Below are 17,765 nucleotides of genomic sequence, written 5' to 3'. Positions count from 1 at the left end.
AGTTCTCATATCCCTGATTTGGAGTTTTCAAGCTTGGTTTCCGGTTCTTCTGGAACTTTCTTGAGATTTTTCAATCCCACTCCCCCGCTTTCAGACCCTACTTCTCAGTCCGGACAAAGTTCTGCATCCGCTGAACGAGCAGGGATCCCTCACCCTGAAGGCGGGGCGGATTACAGGGGACGCTGGGCGGTCCAAGGCCTTTCAGGAGTGGCTGCAAGGTTCATGCCCAAAGCCTGGGCTGATAGTACTGTCAAACGATACAGATCTACCTGGAGAAGGTGGTATCGTTGGTGTCTGCAAGGGGGTCTCGATCCCGTGGCAGCAGACGTGACCTCTAACTTGAATTTTTTGGCCTCCCTAGCAGAGGAGGGCCTGGTGTATCGCACAATCAACACTTTCTGCTCTGCCATATCTGCAGGTCACGCTATTGTGGATGGCTCCTCAGTGGGTGAGCATTCTTTGGTCTGTTGCGTCCTTCGGGGCATCCGCCTCTCCTTGCCTCCAGAACCTGGATACTCAGGTTTTAAATCTATTTTTATCTTGGCAGCCGAACAGATTCCTTTCAAAGAAGGAGCGGTCAGCCAAGTTGGCAATGCTTCTGTGCCTTCTCTTGTCGAATGGTCTCGGATGTGAGCGCCCTGGATGTTTCCAGAAGGATTTTCTCCCCCACAGGGGTCATCGTCACGATTCAGAGACAAACTAAGTGTGGCACAAAGACCATTTCCTATCCGGCGTTCCCGGATACTCCGAAGTTGCACGTGGTTTCTTGCCTCAAGGCTTACGAGGAGATGTCTGAGGAGTTCCGTCCTCCAGGGGAGCGGCAATTGCTTATTGCGCTCAAAAAGCCCGATAAAGCGGTCTCTTCCCCCCCCATTGCCCGTTGGGTCAGGTGGGTAATGCAGGCACCTGGAATTGATCGGTTCTTTGGTGCTCATTCGGCCAGAGGAGCTTTGGCCAAGAAAGCGTTTACCCTGGGAGCTCGTCTTGAAACCATTCTGAATGCAGCAGACTGGTCTTCAGGCTCAACCTCTAAACGGCTTTATTTTAAGCCGATTATTGAAATGGCTCACTTGGTGGCGAGCATGCTTTAAACAAGCATAATCTTCGCCTCGGGTCCTGACATAGAATGAAAATTTCCTAGCTAGGGTAACGGAAAATTTCAATTCTATTAAGGACTCGGAGGCGAGGATTATCCCACCCAGGGTACATCTTGATGTATTTTTCCCCACCCTCGTAGTGGAGTAAGTAAACTGTTTCCTTCTCAGAATGCCTATTTGTATATTATCATTTGCAGTGCATGTGTTTCCCCTACAGGGCTAATACTTAGCCAATGCGGTCGCCTAATTATATTCTTTGCTTCTGACAGGAGATTCCAACAAACAGGATTCTTGAAATATTTTGCCTGGCTGGCTACGAGGGATGAAAGAGGGGGATTGGAGGTTGACAGAGGACTAAGATATACCTGAAGCCCTGTGATTAGTGGACGCGAATGGACACTCTGTACCTGGACACTCTTTTTGTTGAAACTTGTTTATTCCCTATGTTTCATGGGAATAGTAGTTTTTTGACTGTGTTCTTTGAATGTCTGCTGTTTAATAAAGTGAGGAAAGAATAGCATAATCCTTTCCTCGGAGTCCTTAATAGAATTGAAACTTCCCGTTACGCTAGCTAGGAAATTTTTCATTCCTGTCAAATCCCGCTCTGGTAAGTTGTGTGGTTCGGTGGAACGCCCCCTTTCAGGGGCCTCAGAGGTGGAGAGTGCCATTCGATATACTGGAAGATCAGGAGGAGAGGAGACGCTGTCCCTAGCACTAATGGAGTATATGGCCCTCAATTGGAGGGAGTCGTCCAGCAGAGTCACAGAGTGGGAGGAAATGAAAATGGTTCTGCGAGGTGTGGGCATGGAATTAACATGCAGAGTCCAACGTCAGCTACAACAGGAGTTAAGGGAAGAAGAGGACGCCTTAGTGAAGGTCCAGACAGGGGACCAAGCACACCCCACCAACAGCGGCCGTGATTGTGTGCTTTCCAAGCAAATAAGTGACATCCGGAACAGGCTGGACAAATATAAGCTGTCATTACCGCCAGCGGCTCCACGCCGAAAAGAATAAATCTGGACACCGGCTGTCCTCGCAGTCCCCCGGCGATTTCCTCCGGTAAAAGAAGGCAGTAATCCCCCAGGCAGCACCCGTAGAGCGGGGACCGCAGAAGCACAGCAAAGTTCCGGCCTCGGACCCACCAGCAGCGTCAAACACCTCCAAATCAGGTAATGCACGGCAGGGCAAAGTGTCCACAATGAGCGGCACCCGCAGAGCGGGGGCCGCGAAAAGTTAATATAGCGGCCTGGCGGGGGCGTGACCACCGAGGGAAGAGGTACCAGCTGTAGGGAGTGTAGCCTGCTGGTCCTCGCAGTCCCCCAGCGATTTCCTCCGGTAAAAGAAGGCAGTAATCCCCCAGGCGGCACCCGTAGAGCGGGGACCGCAGAAGCACAGCAAAGTTCCGGCCTCGGACCCAACAGCAGAGTCAAACACCTCCAAATCAGGTAATGCACGGCAGGGCAAAGCGTCCACAATGAGCGGTCCAAAACTCATTGTGCAGTATTCCCACGTGAGTATTCAAGCACTTGAACTCAGTACTGGTCTCCCTATACTGAGCTGGCTGTTGTAGTAGAGTTGCCTTGAACACTCTGACTTGGCTGTATGAGGAGGGTGGACTGGAAGCAGTCAGATGGATTTATATTACTATGCAGCTCACCTACAACACAGGACCCGGGGGTTTGACGAGGGGCACAACCGGGGAAAAAAAGCCTACTTATGGGGAAGAGTCCAGGACAGAACAGGCTCCAAATGGCACGGGTACCTCAGACGACGTGCCCCATTTATTCAAACAGACTACAAGCATATGGCAATCATTTGTAGAATGAATTTGAAGACACACACCAATTCATCAAAAACTCTCTGTATGGATTCTTGCCCCAGTGCAGAAAATGATGGAAAATATGTCATTCCAGGCATGGTGGGGGTCGGGTTGCCCGGTATTAGCAGACTTGTTCCCAAATCAAACCTTCATCTCATTTCAGCAGGACTGCGAGTGCTTTGGACTAGGTAAGGGCCAATATTTACAGTATGCCAGACTCCTGGATTTTGTTAGGGCAACATGGCCCACATATCCCAATGTCCCACGGATGACACAAACTCTAGATACAATGCTTACCTGCGGTCCTGGACAACAGCTTATCTCTCTATTATACAATGCCATGAGAGCCGACTCCGTGCGCCCTCCACCCAGGGCTCGGACGGCATGGGATGGGGACATGACAGAACCCCTAAGTGAGAAGAAATGAAAAGCAATATGTGCACTCACACACACTGTATCTTGCAATGTGCGCTTCAAGTGGATACATTTCAACTACTTACACCGCACATACATGACACCAGTGAGGCTGCACCGCATCGATCCAGTCTCGATGGGTCACATTAGGGACAGATTTTTTGCATTTATTATGGGGGTTTCCTGAGGTGTACCAATTCTTGACACAGGTGGTGGAGTTGGTGAAGAGGAGGGGGGTGGTACAGGCTTTTGGGTGGAGATAACCCCACTACACAGCTTATTGGGACATACTGCAAAACCCAAAAAGCGTAGGATGACGTATAAACTCTTGCAACTACTTCGGATTCAAGCAAAGCACACTGTTGAAATAAAACGCATGGGAAAGCGTACCCCCACAGTAGATGAGTGGTTAAGGGATGTGTGTGAGTGGGCCCTGGGGAGGAGGCCCACATAAAGGCCAGTCAGAGGGCTGAAAAATTGGAAGAGGATCTTTGGGCGTGGAGGGAGATATGCAACGTGTTCTTAACCCCTGATGCAAATGTAAGCGACCAACATGACTCGTTGCAGGTGAAGGTATGACTGAGGAGGATTTGGACTGATTTTTCTAATACCATGATGACAAACTCTTATCATATGTCAATGTACTGCCGACATAGCTGCACTTTGCCATGGATCCCACCTGTCCGCAATGTTTGAAAGTGCACACCTATTGGGACTTCATTGAAAAAGACAAATAAAGGTTACATTTATAAATAAAATAAATAATTAACCATGAATAAGCTTCTAATTTAGTAGGCTGGACTGCACACAGGAGAGCTACCTACAGGCAGCTAGAGAGCTATCAGTAGCTCAAGAGCTACTCATTGGAGAAGCCGGAGTTAAAGTTTACCTAATGATATGCAAGGTCAGTACAGCTTAAGTGTTCATATTCACGGGCAACACACGGGATTCAACTATGGAAATATGACTGTAGGTGATGCTTGTTGGCACCAAATAGCATTTCATACTAACAGAAGGAACTATGCTATGAACATATCACACTATTATGATAAAGTGGCGTATACACTGGTATTTAAAATGTATCAAAAACATTTTCTTCCAGCTTTATTATAATTTGGTCATTAGGGCCTTTGGTGCAAGCAGAACAGCAGGAGACAATAACTGGGCTGGGACTGACAGAGGAGTTGAAGGATGAGCAGATGCTCGCAGGTAGACTTTAATGATAAGTACTAAGAGAGTGAGTGGGAGAATACACTGATAACTGGCACAAAACAGGAATTTACAGCAAAGCGAAAAGTGACAAAGGCAGGTACAGACAATGAGGGGTCTACTCTAGTGACTGGTAGGAGTCCGGCCCTGGTCACCAAGAGTAACCGACTAGGGTCAGCATCCATAAATTATGACCTACAAGATCATTATTTCTTAACCCTCCCGGCTTGTGTCAGAAGCAAGAGTCAAAACGTAAATTTGGATTGCAAGCCAGCTAAAAGCTCTCAGCAAGATTAAATGGAGGCACTCAAAAAATAAATATGTGTGCTAGCCTCATGGGTGCCATGAACGTTTTGGCTGGAAATTCAGGCTGGCCAAGGGAGGTGCATGAATGACAACTCATTTCGCTGGACCTCCAACTGCTTTACTTAGTGCTGCACAAGAATGACATCCTCAAAGTACTGATAAGGGCCTCCCCTTCCATAAATCTGCAGAAATGAAGTCAGTAAGGGTACAGGTTGTAAATAAAGGATCAAGTACAAAGATAAAAGATGTTGGAGGATGCAGTGTTTGTTGTAATGTGGATGATTTAAATATTAAGTCAACCTTATCAACTTCACATTGAATAGAAGTACATTCTAACTGCAAAACCACAAAAGAGAAATGGACTCAACAATGCCTCAGGCAACTAGGCTGCAACAATTAATCAGAATCAATTACGTTATTCTGATCCCACAAAGCAGTCCCAAAAAAGAGGAACGCTGTTCTGCCGAACACATGTAATATAATTTTGAAAATACTGTAAATAACTTACAACATTTTGTAACATTTCATATGCAGTACTTAAAATGAATCCTTACAGGAATGTTTAGCTTCACAGCATCTACAGGGTGCTGAAAGGGCCAAGAAAAATTGTGACGCCACAATGTCTTGAACACCACCTTTTCTAAATATTGAAGTTGATTAGTTAAGCGCCCACTTTTTCGTAGATTGATAAATTCTGGTGGTGGTGGATTCCCAATTACTGCTTGAAGATGCCTTCGTGGGACTGACATTGTTCATCAACTTTATTTTCGATTTTGGGGCCACAATTTATGTGTGCATCAGGTCCACAAGCAAGATAAATATTTACCTAAAGAAAAAAAGAAATATTATGAAATCTAAATGCAGTAGCAGGTTTCTCCAATAGCCCTAGAACATTAGTTTTCATTCGACAAATTCATATAGCAAGATTATAACGAAGTCAAAAAATAAAACAGGTGGACCATACATTTCTCTCCACTGATTCACTCAAGTGTAGTTCACATATTACATTCCTATTTTATCAGTTACAAGCAACCATCATGTCTCTGGAAACCTCTCACAGAACTACATTCCTTGATAGCTACACAAGACAGAGAGCCGGTGCATAGCCTGTGCTCGCTGGGCCTTTTTGTATTCAGACTGGACTTTTATTACCCAGCAAATTGCCATTTGAGATTCTCAAATTACATCCTTCCACAATGCAGAAATTCTAGAAATAGGTAGATAAAGCAGACAACCATGAATGAGGCTTAGAAATGGGATCAGGAATACGCGCAGTGTTTTAAACCGTGCAAAGGCTGCAGTTAGTTATGTTGTATTAAATACTAAATCTTCCAGCTAGCAATGATAAAGATAAACATGACTTGCCCTACCTTGTATTCACTAAGGCTACGTGAAACTTGTTCGGGTCATACTGGAAATCTTATTTGACCAGATCCAGAGCATGCAACTTTAGACTAATCAAGAAGCACCTACTTAGTAGTACATTGTAATGTTGAGCGCTCGATTGAAGGCAGTGGAGTAGCTCCAGGCTTCCAATGGCTGGTAAAAGCCTGGAGCTCCAACATTCTAATGTTTGCCACAGCATGAGCTGTGAACAAAGGCCTCACGGAGCCAGGAGCCTAAGGGATTTTAACCCCTCCGGCTCTGTAAGGTTTTTTTTGACTAATTAGATCATTCTGCCCATATGAGGCAGAACAATCCAATTGCCTTATAGCCCGCCGTAGCTGGACTATACCAGCCATTAAAGGCTCCCTTGTTAAAGGCCCTCGCCCAAACGCTGGAGCAGGCATTTAATGTCCGGTATAGCCTGCTACGGTGGGCTATATGGCTATATTAGTACACCCTGCATTGGCTATTATTAGGGCTACAACAGTAAACAGGTGAGAGGTGTTAATTGCAGAGTAATATCAGCTTTTAAATCATTGTGGAGAGGGTAAAGAACAGCAATTACTGCACACCAGTGAAAGTAACAATGCTTAAATTGTAGAATGTTTATATTTTGCCATTCTAGTGTTTAAAACACCATTTGCATTTTACTACATCCTAAAGCACAAAACTAGCCTTGGCAGTGACATACACTGCTTAAAACTCTTTATATACAGGAAATTGGTAGCTGCACAGACAAAGGCGGAGTGTTCGTGGTCATCCAGTATCAAATAAAAAGCCACACTACCATATGTAAAGCACGTGCAAAGCCAATATGTGGGGCTTCCATTTTGGAGTCTAGAGAAAACTATATGAAAAAAGCATTTGCAATGCAATAGATATCGCATTTGCGAGAGTTTAGGCTATTGACATTGTAAATGGCAATGCCTTTCATTCATAAATAAAAGGCACTGTCATTTACATTGCCAATAGCTCTAACTCTTGTAAATGGGAGACCTACATCACTGCATAATAAACTGCCGCAATTGTCCCGGGCTGCTTGGAAAGTTAAAGCATGCCGAATGTTGCAGGAATGCATGTGGTGCCTGCAGTAGGGGAAACTCATTAAAGAAAATAGTGCTTATAGATAGATTAAAAAAGACGTACCATTTAACAACCGAAGTAAAAGGGCAGTCCTCATGGGAGGGTACAAAAGAAGACGAGAGGCACTGGGCCTCCCTGACCGTAGAGTTGTGTGTAGAGGGGGGGGGAGGTTGGTTGCTAGTTGCCAACCCCACCACCTCGTCAAATGTCAGCTGCGGGCCTGGCGCGAAGGTGAGTGCGCTGTTTTTGTGCTTGGGCTCACTGGTGCACTACCATCCGTTTGAAGCTTATCTTAATTCTCATCTTTTAAAATCTTAAATTTGTTTAAATAGTTTTACGTGGGGCTATTTGTAATCACTCGCGGACAAGAGGTGATTTTAAGTGATAAAGTCTTTAATGAGTTCCCCCAACAGGTCCGACGCGCAGGTCGAATAGCGCAAAATGGCCGGTTCAACCGTCCGACCTAACGGTCACATCATAGGTTCTCAAGCGCCAATGGGCAGCACGAGACACAGGCTGATAGTGTCCACGCGCATACAGCGGGCGGTGGACGAAACCACTACATATATCTCCTTTCCTCAAAGAGGAAGGAAGACGAGGGCGGTAGGAGAGGAAGGGAGGAGAGGGAAGGAGAAGAGAGGGAAGGTTTAATGACGATACCTGGCTGGAATTCTGACAACTCTTGAGCTCCTTCTAACAGCCGAAGGAGAATGGTAAGGATCGTGAACACTGCAGTCCTCTGCAGCAGAATCACGTGACAGATCGCAGTCATCGGTAGAAATATGCAAAGTATCCTTCACATCATTAACTTTTACTACTTTGTTCAAATTCCACCAGTTGCGACCATTGACTCGTACTGCACTGCCACACACTTGGTCAACAACAACTGGTTTGGTAAACTTGGATTCACCTTTCTTCACAAAACCCTGTTTCTTTACTTTGACACAGTCGCCTACAGCAATCTCCCTGCTAGTGTCCCTTTTCCTGTTGTCAAAATATTCCTTTTGTTTGGATTGTGCCAAGTTAACTTTGTGTCTGACATTTTCATATAGCTCTTGTGGATTAGATTTGGATTTGAACCATTTAGGCATCCATGCCCGCCTGAATTCCGTGCATGCATTCCTGCCCTTCAAACCTTCAAAAGTTCAAAGGGGGATACACCCGTGGTAGAATGGGGCGTGGTCCTGTAGAACCACAACATCGTTCTCACAGTGGGAGCAACAGCTCTGTTGTGTACAATGGCCCATTTGACACAATCTCCTACGACTCTATTAAGTCTCTCGACAAAACCGTTCGTTTGGGGATGATAGAGAGAGCTCCTCAAGTGTGAAATGGAAGACTCTTTAAGAAACTCTTCCACGTCCGCAGACCCAAATTGCACCCCGTTGTCAGACACAATGGATTTGGGGAAGCCCTCCCTCATGAAAACTTCTCTCATGAATTCTAAAATATCCTTAGAGTCAGCTTTATGGACAAACTTAACTTCAGGCCACTTTGTGTAATAATCCATCATTACAATGGCAAACTTACACTGATGGGGAAGGGAAAGAAAAGGCCCTAGAACATCAATTCCTACCTTCTCCCATGGAGCTTCCGGGAGGGGGAATGGGTGTGAGGGGGGGGGGTTGGATGTACGAAGGCACTTATCGCTGCTGGCACAAATGGTACATTCCTGCACCAAAGAGTCAATGTACCTGTCTATCTGAGGCCACCAAAAGTACTCTCTGACTCTCCGCTTGGTCATGGTGGCACCCAAATGTCCCTCATGAGCTTTGTTGAGCAGGGTGCTTCTAACACTTTCAGGGGGAACGAGCTTGTCTAATCTGAACACAATACCATCCTCGATAGAAAGTTCTTCGTTAACCTTTACAAATGGTTGCAAGGCCGCATTCACATTTCTCTCCCTAGGCCACCCCACGATTATGTAGTTCTTTACATCTTTCAACACTTCATCTTTGGCCATGGCAGCCATCCAACTTCCTTCAACCACAGAACATACATTCCGCAACTCTACACTGGCAATAACACAATCTTCCTTCTCATCGTAATTGAAGTCATCATCACACTGAACTGAATCACTTGGAGCTAGAGGTAAACGCGACCGAGCATCCGCCCTCACGTTTTTCCCCCCAGCGATGTGTTTGACCTCGAAATTGTATTGCAAGAGCTTAGAAGCCAGACGGGGTATGCGGGGTGTGGCATTACGATTGTTGGTGTTACCAAGGATGGCCACCAACGGCTTGTGGTCCGTTTGCAAAGTGAATTTTCGCCCCCACAAATAATTCTTGAATTTCTCAATGCCCCACCAACATGCCAGAAGTTCTTTTTCAATTACTCAATAATGAGTTTCAGCCTCCCCTAGTACTCTTGAAGCGAACCCTATGGTATGCTCCTGATGGCCTATTTCTTGAGTCAAGATAGCTCCCAACCCGTAGCTACTGGCATCAACAGTAAGAATGCATGGTACATCAGAAACAAAAGGTTTCAACGCTTTAACAGTGCTCAATTGTTCCTTTAACCAAGTAAACACTTGTTTACACTCATTGTCCCACACAAACACATTCTTATCTTTCAACAATCTTGAAATTGGGCGAATCTTGGTGGCATAGTCTTGAATGAAACGCACATAAAATTCAGTCAAACCAAGTAAAGATTTTACTCCTCCCTTGTCTTTTGGAGCGGAAGCATCCAATATGGCTTGGACCAGGCTAGGTTTTGGTGTGACTCCAGCGCTAGATATAGTGTGACCCAAGTATTCTGCCTTGTCTTTGGAGAATATTTACAACAAGGGGTGGTGAGGGACAGAGTCTCTGAATTAAGCAGAATACTCTCACCCAGTCAAGAGATCAGGGCTAGATCCAACACCGTTTTTTAGCTCACTGCACCATCCCAGTTTCAGAACCTGGCTGTATGCAAATTAGTCTGTTCCTGTCCCAGTGCATGATGGGAACAGGGCAAACCAAACTACAAAAGCCAATTCTTACACTGGGAAGGAAACAAGCTTCCGGGGACCGGTTTCTGGCATTACAGCCGTCTTCGGCCCGGCTTGCTTGAATCCTGATGGTGCAATGAGCAAGGGACTCATGTCTGAGTATACCCTTCCACGCTTAGGGTGGACAAAAATATTTACAACAAGGGGTGGTGAGGGACAGAGTCTCTGAATTAAGCAGAATACTCTCACCCAGTCAAGAGATCAGGGCTAGATCCAACACCGTTTTTTAGCTCACTGCACCATCCCAGTTTCAGAACCTGGCTGTATGCAAATTAGTCTGTTCCTGTCCCAGTGCATGATGGGAACAGGGCAAACCAAACTACAAAAGCCAATTCTTACACTGGGAAGGAAACAAGCTTCCGGGGACCGGTTTCTGGCATTACAGCCGTCTTCGGCCCGGCTTGCTTGAATCCGGATGGTGCAATGAGCAAGGGACTCATGTCTGAGTATACCCTTCCACGCTTAGGGTGGACAAAAATATTTACAACAAGGGGTGGTGAGGGACAGAGTCTCTGAATTAAGCAGAATACTCTCACCCAGTCAAGAGATCAGGGCTAGATCCAACACCGTTTTTTAGCTCACTGCACCATCCCAGTTTCAGAACCTGGCTGTATGCAAATTAGTCTGTTCCTGTCCCAGTGCATGATGGGAACAGGGCAAACCAAACTACAAAAGCCAATTCTTACACTGGGAAGGAAACAAGCTTCCGGGGACCGGTTTCTGGCATTACAGCCGTCTTCGGCCCGGCTTGCTTGAATCCTGATGGTGCAATGAGCAAGGGACTCATGTCTGAGTATACCCTTCCACGCTTAGGGTGGACAAAAATATTTACAACAAGGGGTGGTGAGGGACAGAGTCTCTGAATTAAGCAGAATACTCTCACCCAGTCAAGAGATCAGGGCTAGATCTTTGGAGAAGACACATTTATCACGTTTAAGAACCACACCATGCTCCTGAAAAATGGAGAGAATCTTATTGAGGATCATATCATGTTCAATCTGATCTTTGGCAAAGATAAGAACATCATCTTGGAATATAGCTACATTATTTACATCTTTGAGTAAGTTGACCATGACTCTTTGAAAAACAGAAGCTGCCGATGCTAGACCGAAAGGTAGCCGACAGAATTGGAACATCCCAGAGGGAGAGTTGAAAGCAGTGTAGTGGCGCGAGTCTTTGTCAAGTTCAATCTGGTGATACGCAGAGGCCAGGTCTAGTTTAGAGAAAACCTTGGCCCCTACTACCATCCCCAGCATCTTTGTGATATTGGGTAAGGGGTATGAATCCACCCAGATCACCTTATTGAGGCTGCGCAAGTCAATGCAAATTCTCAACTCATTTTTCTTTCTTGCGACCACCAGGGACGAGGACCAGTCCGAAGACTGAATGGGTTCAATGACTCCTCTTTTTCGTAGGAACAGAAGTTCTTTTTCCAAGTCTTCTCTTATACTGAAGGTATGCTTCTGATCTTATGTTTTACCGGCACTGCATCTTCTCTTACTTTTATTTTGTGCTTAAAACCTTTTATCTTACCAAGTTCACCCGAAAATACTTTTGGATATTTGTTGAGTAGCTCTTCAACCTGTGTGTGATCGCGGACTGCTAACACCTGTTCCCTGGCTCCCGGACATAACATCATACTAAACAAACCCCGATGGAACCAACCTAGTATGTTCAATCCATGCACAGCTACATATATCTTACCATATATAGGTCTGTTCTTGAAAACCATTACCTCCTCAAAGTACCCTAGGAGCTCTATCTTGCGCCCTTCATAGGATACGGGTTCACGGTCAGGTGGTTCAAGAGGTTTTTCCCCCCATTTTTCCCTGAACAATGACTCCGTAATCATTGTGATGCGTGCATCAGAGTCCACCAGGAGCCTCAGTTTCTTATCACCAACCTCTATCTCAACATATGGATCCACACAGTCATTTGGATCGCCACTTTTCACATCTCCATCTTTCACTACCAGCACCATGTCTTTTAATTCGCTCAAGTCATCGTCATTTTCTTTGACACAACTTAAACAAACGTTGTTCTTATTAGGAGTCTGACAAACTTTATCAAAATGACCCAACTTGCCACATTTAAGACATACAGCATTCCTTGCCAGGCAGGGTCTTCCATTTTTTGCGTGAAAGGGATACCCACACCTGAAGCAGATTTCGGTTCTTTTGAAGAAATTGTTTTGTTGATAATCTTTTTTTTTTCTTTATATTCGTGACGCGGGCAGGAGTGACCATTTCTGTATTTTTACTCTCTAATTCTTTAATAGAAGTTTGGGAAGTTTCAATGCTTTTTGCAATACGTATGGATTCATCAAGCGAAGTATTTTCCAATGAGAGTAATTTTTGTCTGATGGTTTTGTCGAGGCATTTACTTAAGAATTGGTCGCGAACCAATTGTTCGCTGAAATTCTCAAACTCACATTCAGCAACCATTTTCCTTAACACAGTTATGTAAGTGTCAACATCCTCCTCATTTTTTTGTGCTCTTTTGAATAACTTATGCCTCAACACTAGAATACTGGGTTGTTTGTCATATCTTTTGATTCATTTCCTGTTTTTTGATATTCATCAGTTTCCTCACCCATTTCATCCTCAACCTCTGGCAAATGTTTTAAAGTATCCCTGCCTTCAAATCCAAGAGAGTGGAGTATCAAAAACCTCTTCCTTTCAGGTCTAAATCTGTGAGCTCCTATTGCTCCAAAGTAATTTTCAAAGGCGTCAAACCATTTCCTCCACACCACAGGTGGTTCTCCTGGTGCATCGAGAAAAGGTGGCGGAGGATGAACAGCCTGCATATTGTGAGGAAGTGGTGAGCGGAGTACTAAAAGATATCTTGAAGATGTTAACGATAATAGGCTGACCAGTGTCTTAAAGAGCGGTAAAACTACCTTTTAGTTAAGATGTCCCGCAATGTATTAATTAAAAGCAGCCTAGATCTTTTAAATATATTCCCAAGGCAGTTCGTGCCACAATTTACAGCACGCTGTAGTTTGCGCTATAATTAGTTTAAGCTCCTCCAGTCTTACGTCCGCTGCAGCATTAGCTCACGTTGAGTTTTCCTCTATGTTGTTTTTTATACGAACGCGGTTGCTTTAAAAAAGTACCTCGTCGCATACGTTGCAAATATGGAGACTGGCTAACTCCCACCTGGGTTGGTCGAATAGACTCACCCAGATGACACCGCTGTGGTCTGCACAAAAATTCGGCATGCTCGGTCAACATCCAGGGTTTGACACATGGGACATGATCGGTATCTCAACGGTAGGAGATCTGATTAAGAAGGTAGACACAATCGCAATGGACCACACACCGCTAGCCCCTCCTCCGGATCGCCCATAGGGACTCTGGTACATGGAGTTCTTGAGTGGTTCACCCCAGTGGGTGCAAGTAGGTACTTGTTGAACTGATGATCTCTACACCCGATACATGTCCCGGGTTTTTGGATATCGCCCGAGACATGGCTGGGGTTTCGGGATAACTTCCCTCATCAGTAGAGAAAATAGTTCGGGGTGGAAGAGAAGGCCGCCAAGCAACCGTCAAAGGCCTTGATGCCCGAACCGATTAAGAAGGGTAAGATTCTTCGGTTCGAGGAGCTACAGAAAACGTACCAGTTGGCTCCAGGCGAAGTTTTTTGATACCTACAAATCAGGCACGACTTAATGGCAGCGTTTCCTAGCTGTAAGGATATACCAGAATACTGCCCTTTGGAAGATAGTCTATTAGACGGACAATTGCATGCCAAGGCAATCTCCCTCACATATAGAAAGCTCAGTAACATGCCAGATACCTTTGGACAGCTCAGAGAGAAATGGGAAAGAGAAAAACAGATGGGACAGGATTGTGACACATCTGCAGTCTGCTCTTGGTAAGACAGTCACGCTGACGCCACGACTGGGTTTGTTAAACGTTACATATGGGACGCTACGGACCTTACGGAGACGGAACAACAGTTTGCAACGTTAGGATTCACTTTATTTAATAGAGAATTAGCTAGGGGGTGGGGTAGCGCCAGGCCGCCAGGGGTTGCAATATAGAGTAGGGAATTGGATAAATGTATGGTGGCCGAGAAAGAAGTATTTATTGCAAGTGGGTGTCCAAAGAAATGGGATAAGAAATGGCCAAATGGAATTTATACAGAGGTGAAATATGTGTGTGTCCATCGGTCGACTTAGAAATGCAGAGGGTTAGAGGGAGAGAGCAAGAAATGTAATGAATCCTTGTATTTAATATATTGGTCACTGCAAAGGTCACTATGATTTATAATATGAAACAACTGTATCAATGTCAATGGTCTGTCACTATTGCAAAGTTAAAATAAAAAAAAAATAAAAAAATTAATAAAAAAAAAAATAGTACCTCCTCAGTTTCTGCTCGTAGCGGTCTGAAAGCGGAGCGGAGTTAGTGAAATCTGAGGCAGATACAAGATGCACAGCCTCCTCACCACTTGTAGCGTGTCGATCGCTCATCCAAGCCCCGGATTTCTTAGGATCGCTGCACATCAGATCGTGACAAAAGACGCCAGGGAGACTCACTTCAAAACGCCGCTCATTGTAGAACCTGCGCCACAGTACGTTTCACCTCACAATGCATCCTCTTCTTTTCTTCACGTCTGTATCCACTTCGTGGGTTCTATGTGGGAACTCAGTACCTCGTCGCCATAAACGAGTGTAATAACTCGCGGACAAGAGGTGATTTTAAGTGATAAAGTCTTTAATGAGTTCCCACAACAGGTCCGACGCGCAGGTCGGAATAGCGCAAAATGGCCGGCTCAACCATCCGACCTAACTGTCACATCATAGGTTCTCGAGCGCCAACGGGCAGCACGAGACACAGGCTGATAGTGTCCACGCGCACACAGCGGGCGGTGGACGAAACCACTACACTATTGTTTACCTGCTTTTAAACATTCATTGCGTTTGTAAAAATTTAATTTGATTGTTTCACTTGCCAGTGAGGAATCAGAGACACTGGTTCCTTCTGTTGCAAGCGGTCACCTTAGAGAGGCACTGGGCCACCCTGACCATAAAGTTCTGTGTAGAGGGGTGAGATCGGCGGACTAGTTCTCAACCCCACCTCCTCCTCAAATGTTAGCTGTGAGACTGGCGTGCGGCAGACTGGCACGGCAAAGGCAAGCCAGTTTGCGCCCGAAGGAGACCAGGGGCCAGGAACCCTGCCCCCGATACACCTAGGCAGAAATACACAAGATGTCAGCTACTAACACTCAGGCCTTCAACATCTCCTATGTGTGCACCGCTGCCGGATTCCAATAATTGGACTGAACCCAAAGGAGAGTGTAACCTGTGTGGTTTTAAAATATCCGCATATAAAGACAACCACCCAACTGATTCTAAGCCCCTAGATTCCTGCTGGAAACTAGGATTAATTAATGCCTGATCAATCCCCAAGCAGGTCATAGAGGTCAGAAATTTACTGGAGGAACACTCCCTCGATGTACTATTTGTCACTGAAACACGTCTTAATGATGGTTCTGGGCCAGATATTCATCTTGCCCTCCCACTAGGCTACCCAATCCATAGACTAGATCGGAAAAACTGGGGGCAGAATTGCCATTATTTTTAGAGCTGCTTTTAAATGCTCTACGACCCCACTCTCTCTTCCGGAGTGAGAAAGTGTTCAATTTCATATCTCACTCCCTCCATCCTGTACCTACTCAGGTGTTCTGATGTACGCCGCCGGGCCCCTGTTCCAAATTATTAGAAGCATTACCAGACACTTTAGCTCGCCTGTCAGTATGGAAACCCCATATAACTATATTGGGTGATTTTCAACCTTTATTTTGATGCTCCTGACACCCCCCGGCACCGCCCCCCCCCACCCCACCCAACCCCACCACCACCACCACCACCACCACCAAAAGGCTGCAGGAGGATCTGAAGGCCCTTCAACTAACTCAACTGGTTCCGACACCCACTCATGACAAGGGACACACTTTAGACCTTATATTCTCCAAAAAGTTATACGAGGTAATCCCAGTCCCCTGGTCCGACCACCATCTCATTCTTATCATACTACCTAAACATGCTGAACAGTATACGGTTAAGGCCTCACACTCGGTCACCAGGAACTGGTCGAAGCTCGAACCTGAAATCTGTTCAACTACCCTGAAGAACACTATCCCCAGTCTTGAAGGTAGCCTGGAGGAGGACTACCAGCAGTGGGAAAGCTGGATTGGTCAGTCTCTGGATGCATGTGTCCCACTGAAAAAAATACCTTATCAAAAACATCAGACTAACAAAGCTCCATGGTACAACAACCATCTGTTGATATTGAAAAAACAATGTAAAAGACTGGAAAGGGACTGGAGAAAGGAGTACGATCCAGAACCCTACAAAATGCCCCCCATTTATCTTAAGCGCAGTGGACGAGCGCAGCGGGCGCACCGATGGCGCGCCGGAGGTGCGCCAGAGGTAAGCCCGTCCGCGCCAGATCGGGCCTAGGTCCTAGCACTCTAAATCTCTTGTCCCCCTAGAATACTCCAGGGACTCATTGCTACAACTGAGACAGCCCCCCTGCCCCTCTGTGCACATTCTGTCACAGTGGATGGCTTTGGTAATCACTGCCTCCACTGTTCTTACACGTTACCCACTGATGAGCTCCGCCCATCCCCCCACACTGTTTTTAACATGGCTCTGTTAAATTGCAGATCCCTGCCGAAACACGCGCAGGAAATACATATTCTCCTAGAAGACCACCAGTTGGAGATTCTGTTCTTAACAGAGACATGGCTAGCGCCGGACTCTGACCCAGATATGGTCAAGGCTTTGCCTTAGGGCTTCCTTATTCAGCATCTCGATCGATCAAAGGGAAAGGGAGGGGGGATTGCCATAATATATAAAGATCATTTGTCCTGTCGATTCTATGGCAGTCCCATACTGGATTGTGAGAATGTCCACTTCGCTATTCAAGCCTCCCCGTGTAAATCCCTTTCCGGAATTCTTATCTATCGCCCCCCAGGTGCCAGTGGACAATTCTGCAGCTCACTTTTGGAAACCTCACTGGCCCTTCCTAATTTCATGATTTTAGGGGACCTAAATATCCATTTTGACAATGAGGGAAACAAGCTAGCCACCGATCTGTCACTGGACTTAGTGACTTACTACTTTCTTATCCCGTTTAGATGGCGGACCCTGGCTACTTTCCGTTCTGGATCAGCCCCCAGCAGACCCACACGCCCATGGTCAAAACTGGACCCGGAAGAATGGAAGCACATTCTGGAGCTTTCCCTTCCAACGTGTGAGGCGGACCCTGCATTAGCGGATACTATGTTTTCTATGTGGATCGAAAACTCTTTGGACATAGTTCTCCCGAAAAAATCAACCCTTAAAACTCGGGGCAAAACTACCTCGCCCTGGTTCACTAAGGAGGTTCGTCTTTTAAAAAAACTTTGTAAAAAGCCTGAAAGGGCATGGAGGAAGAACTTCGACCCC

General features: G+C 45.8%; 1 protein-coding gene across 4 annotated transcripts in view; it reads right to left on the bottom strand.

Annotated features, from left to right (window-relative positions):
* BRDT (bromodomain testis associated) overlaps positions 1-17,765 on the bottom strand; it is a 2,808,714-nt gene that overhangs the window by 2,696,747 nt on the left and 94,202 nt on the right. For 2 of the 4 annotated variants that reach the window (XM_078646309.1, XM_078646320.1), the window contains exon 2: positions 5,400-5,671. In XM_078646309.1, the coding sequence (XP_078502435.1) occupies positions 5,400-5,594 (195 nt within the window). In that variant the 5' untranslated portion in view covers positions 5,595-5,671. Of the gene's footprint in view, positions 1-5,353; positions 5,672-17,765 lie in introns of those variants that run through there. The other 2 variants (XM_078646312.1, XM_078646315.1) reach the window with 2 other exon arrangements.

The sequence above is a fragment of the Lissotriton helveticus genome, chromosome 1_1, assembly GCF_964261635.1.
Source record: "Lissotriton helveticus chromosome 1_1, aLisHel1.1, whole genome shotgun sequence".
NCBI classification, from domain to species: domain Eukaryota; kingdom Metazoa; phylum Chordata; class Amphibia; order Caudata; family Salamandridae; genus Lissotriton; species Lissotriton helveticus.
This window is presented reverse-complemented; position numbering and strand designations above follow the sequence as displayed.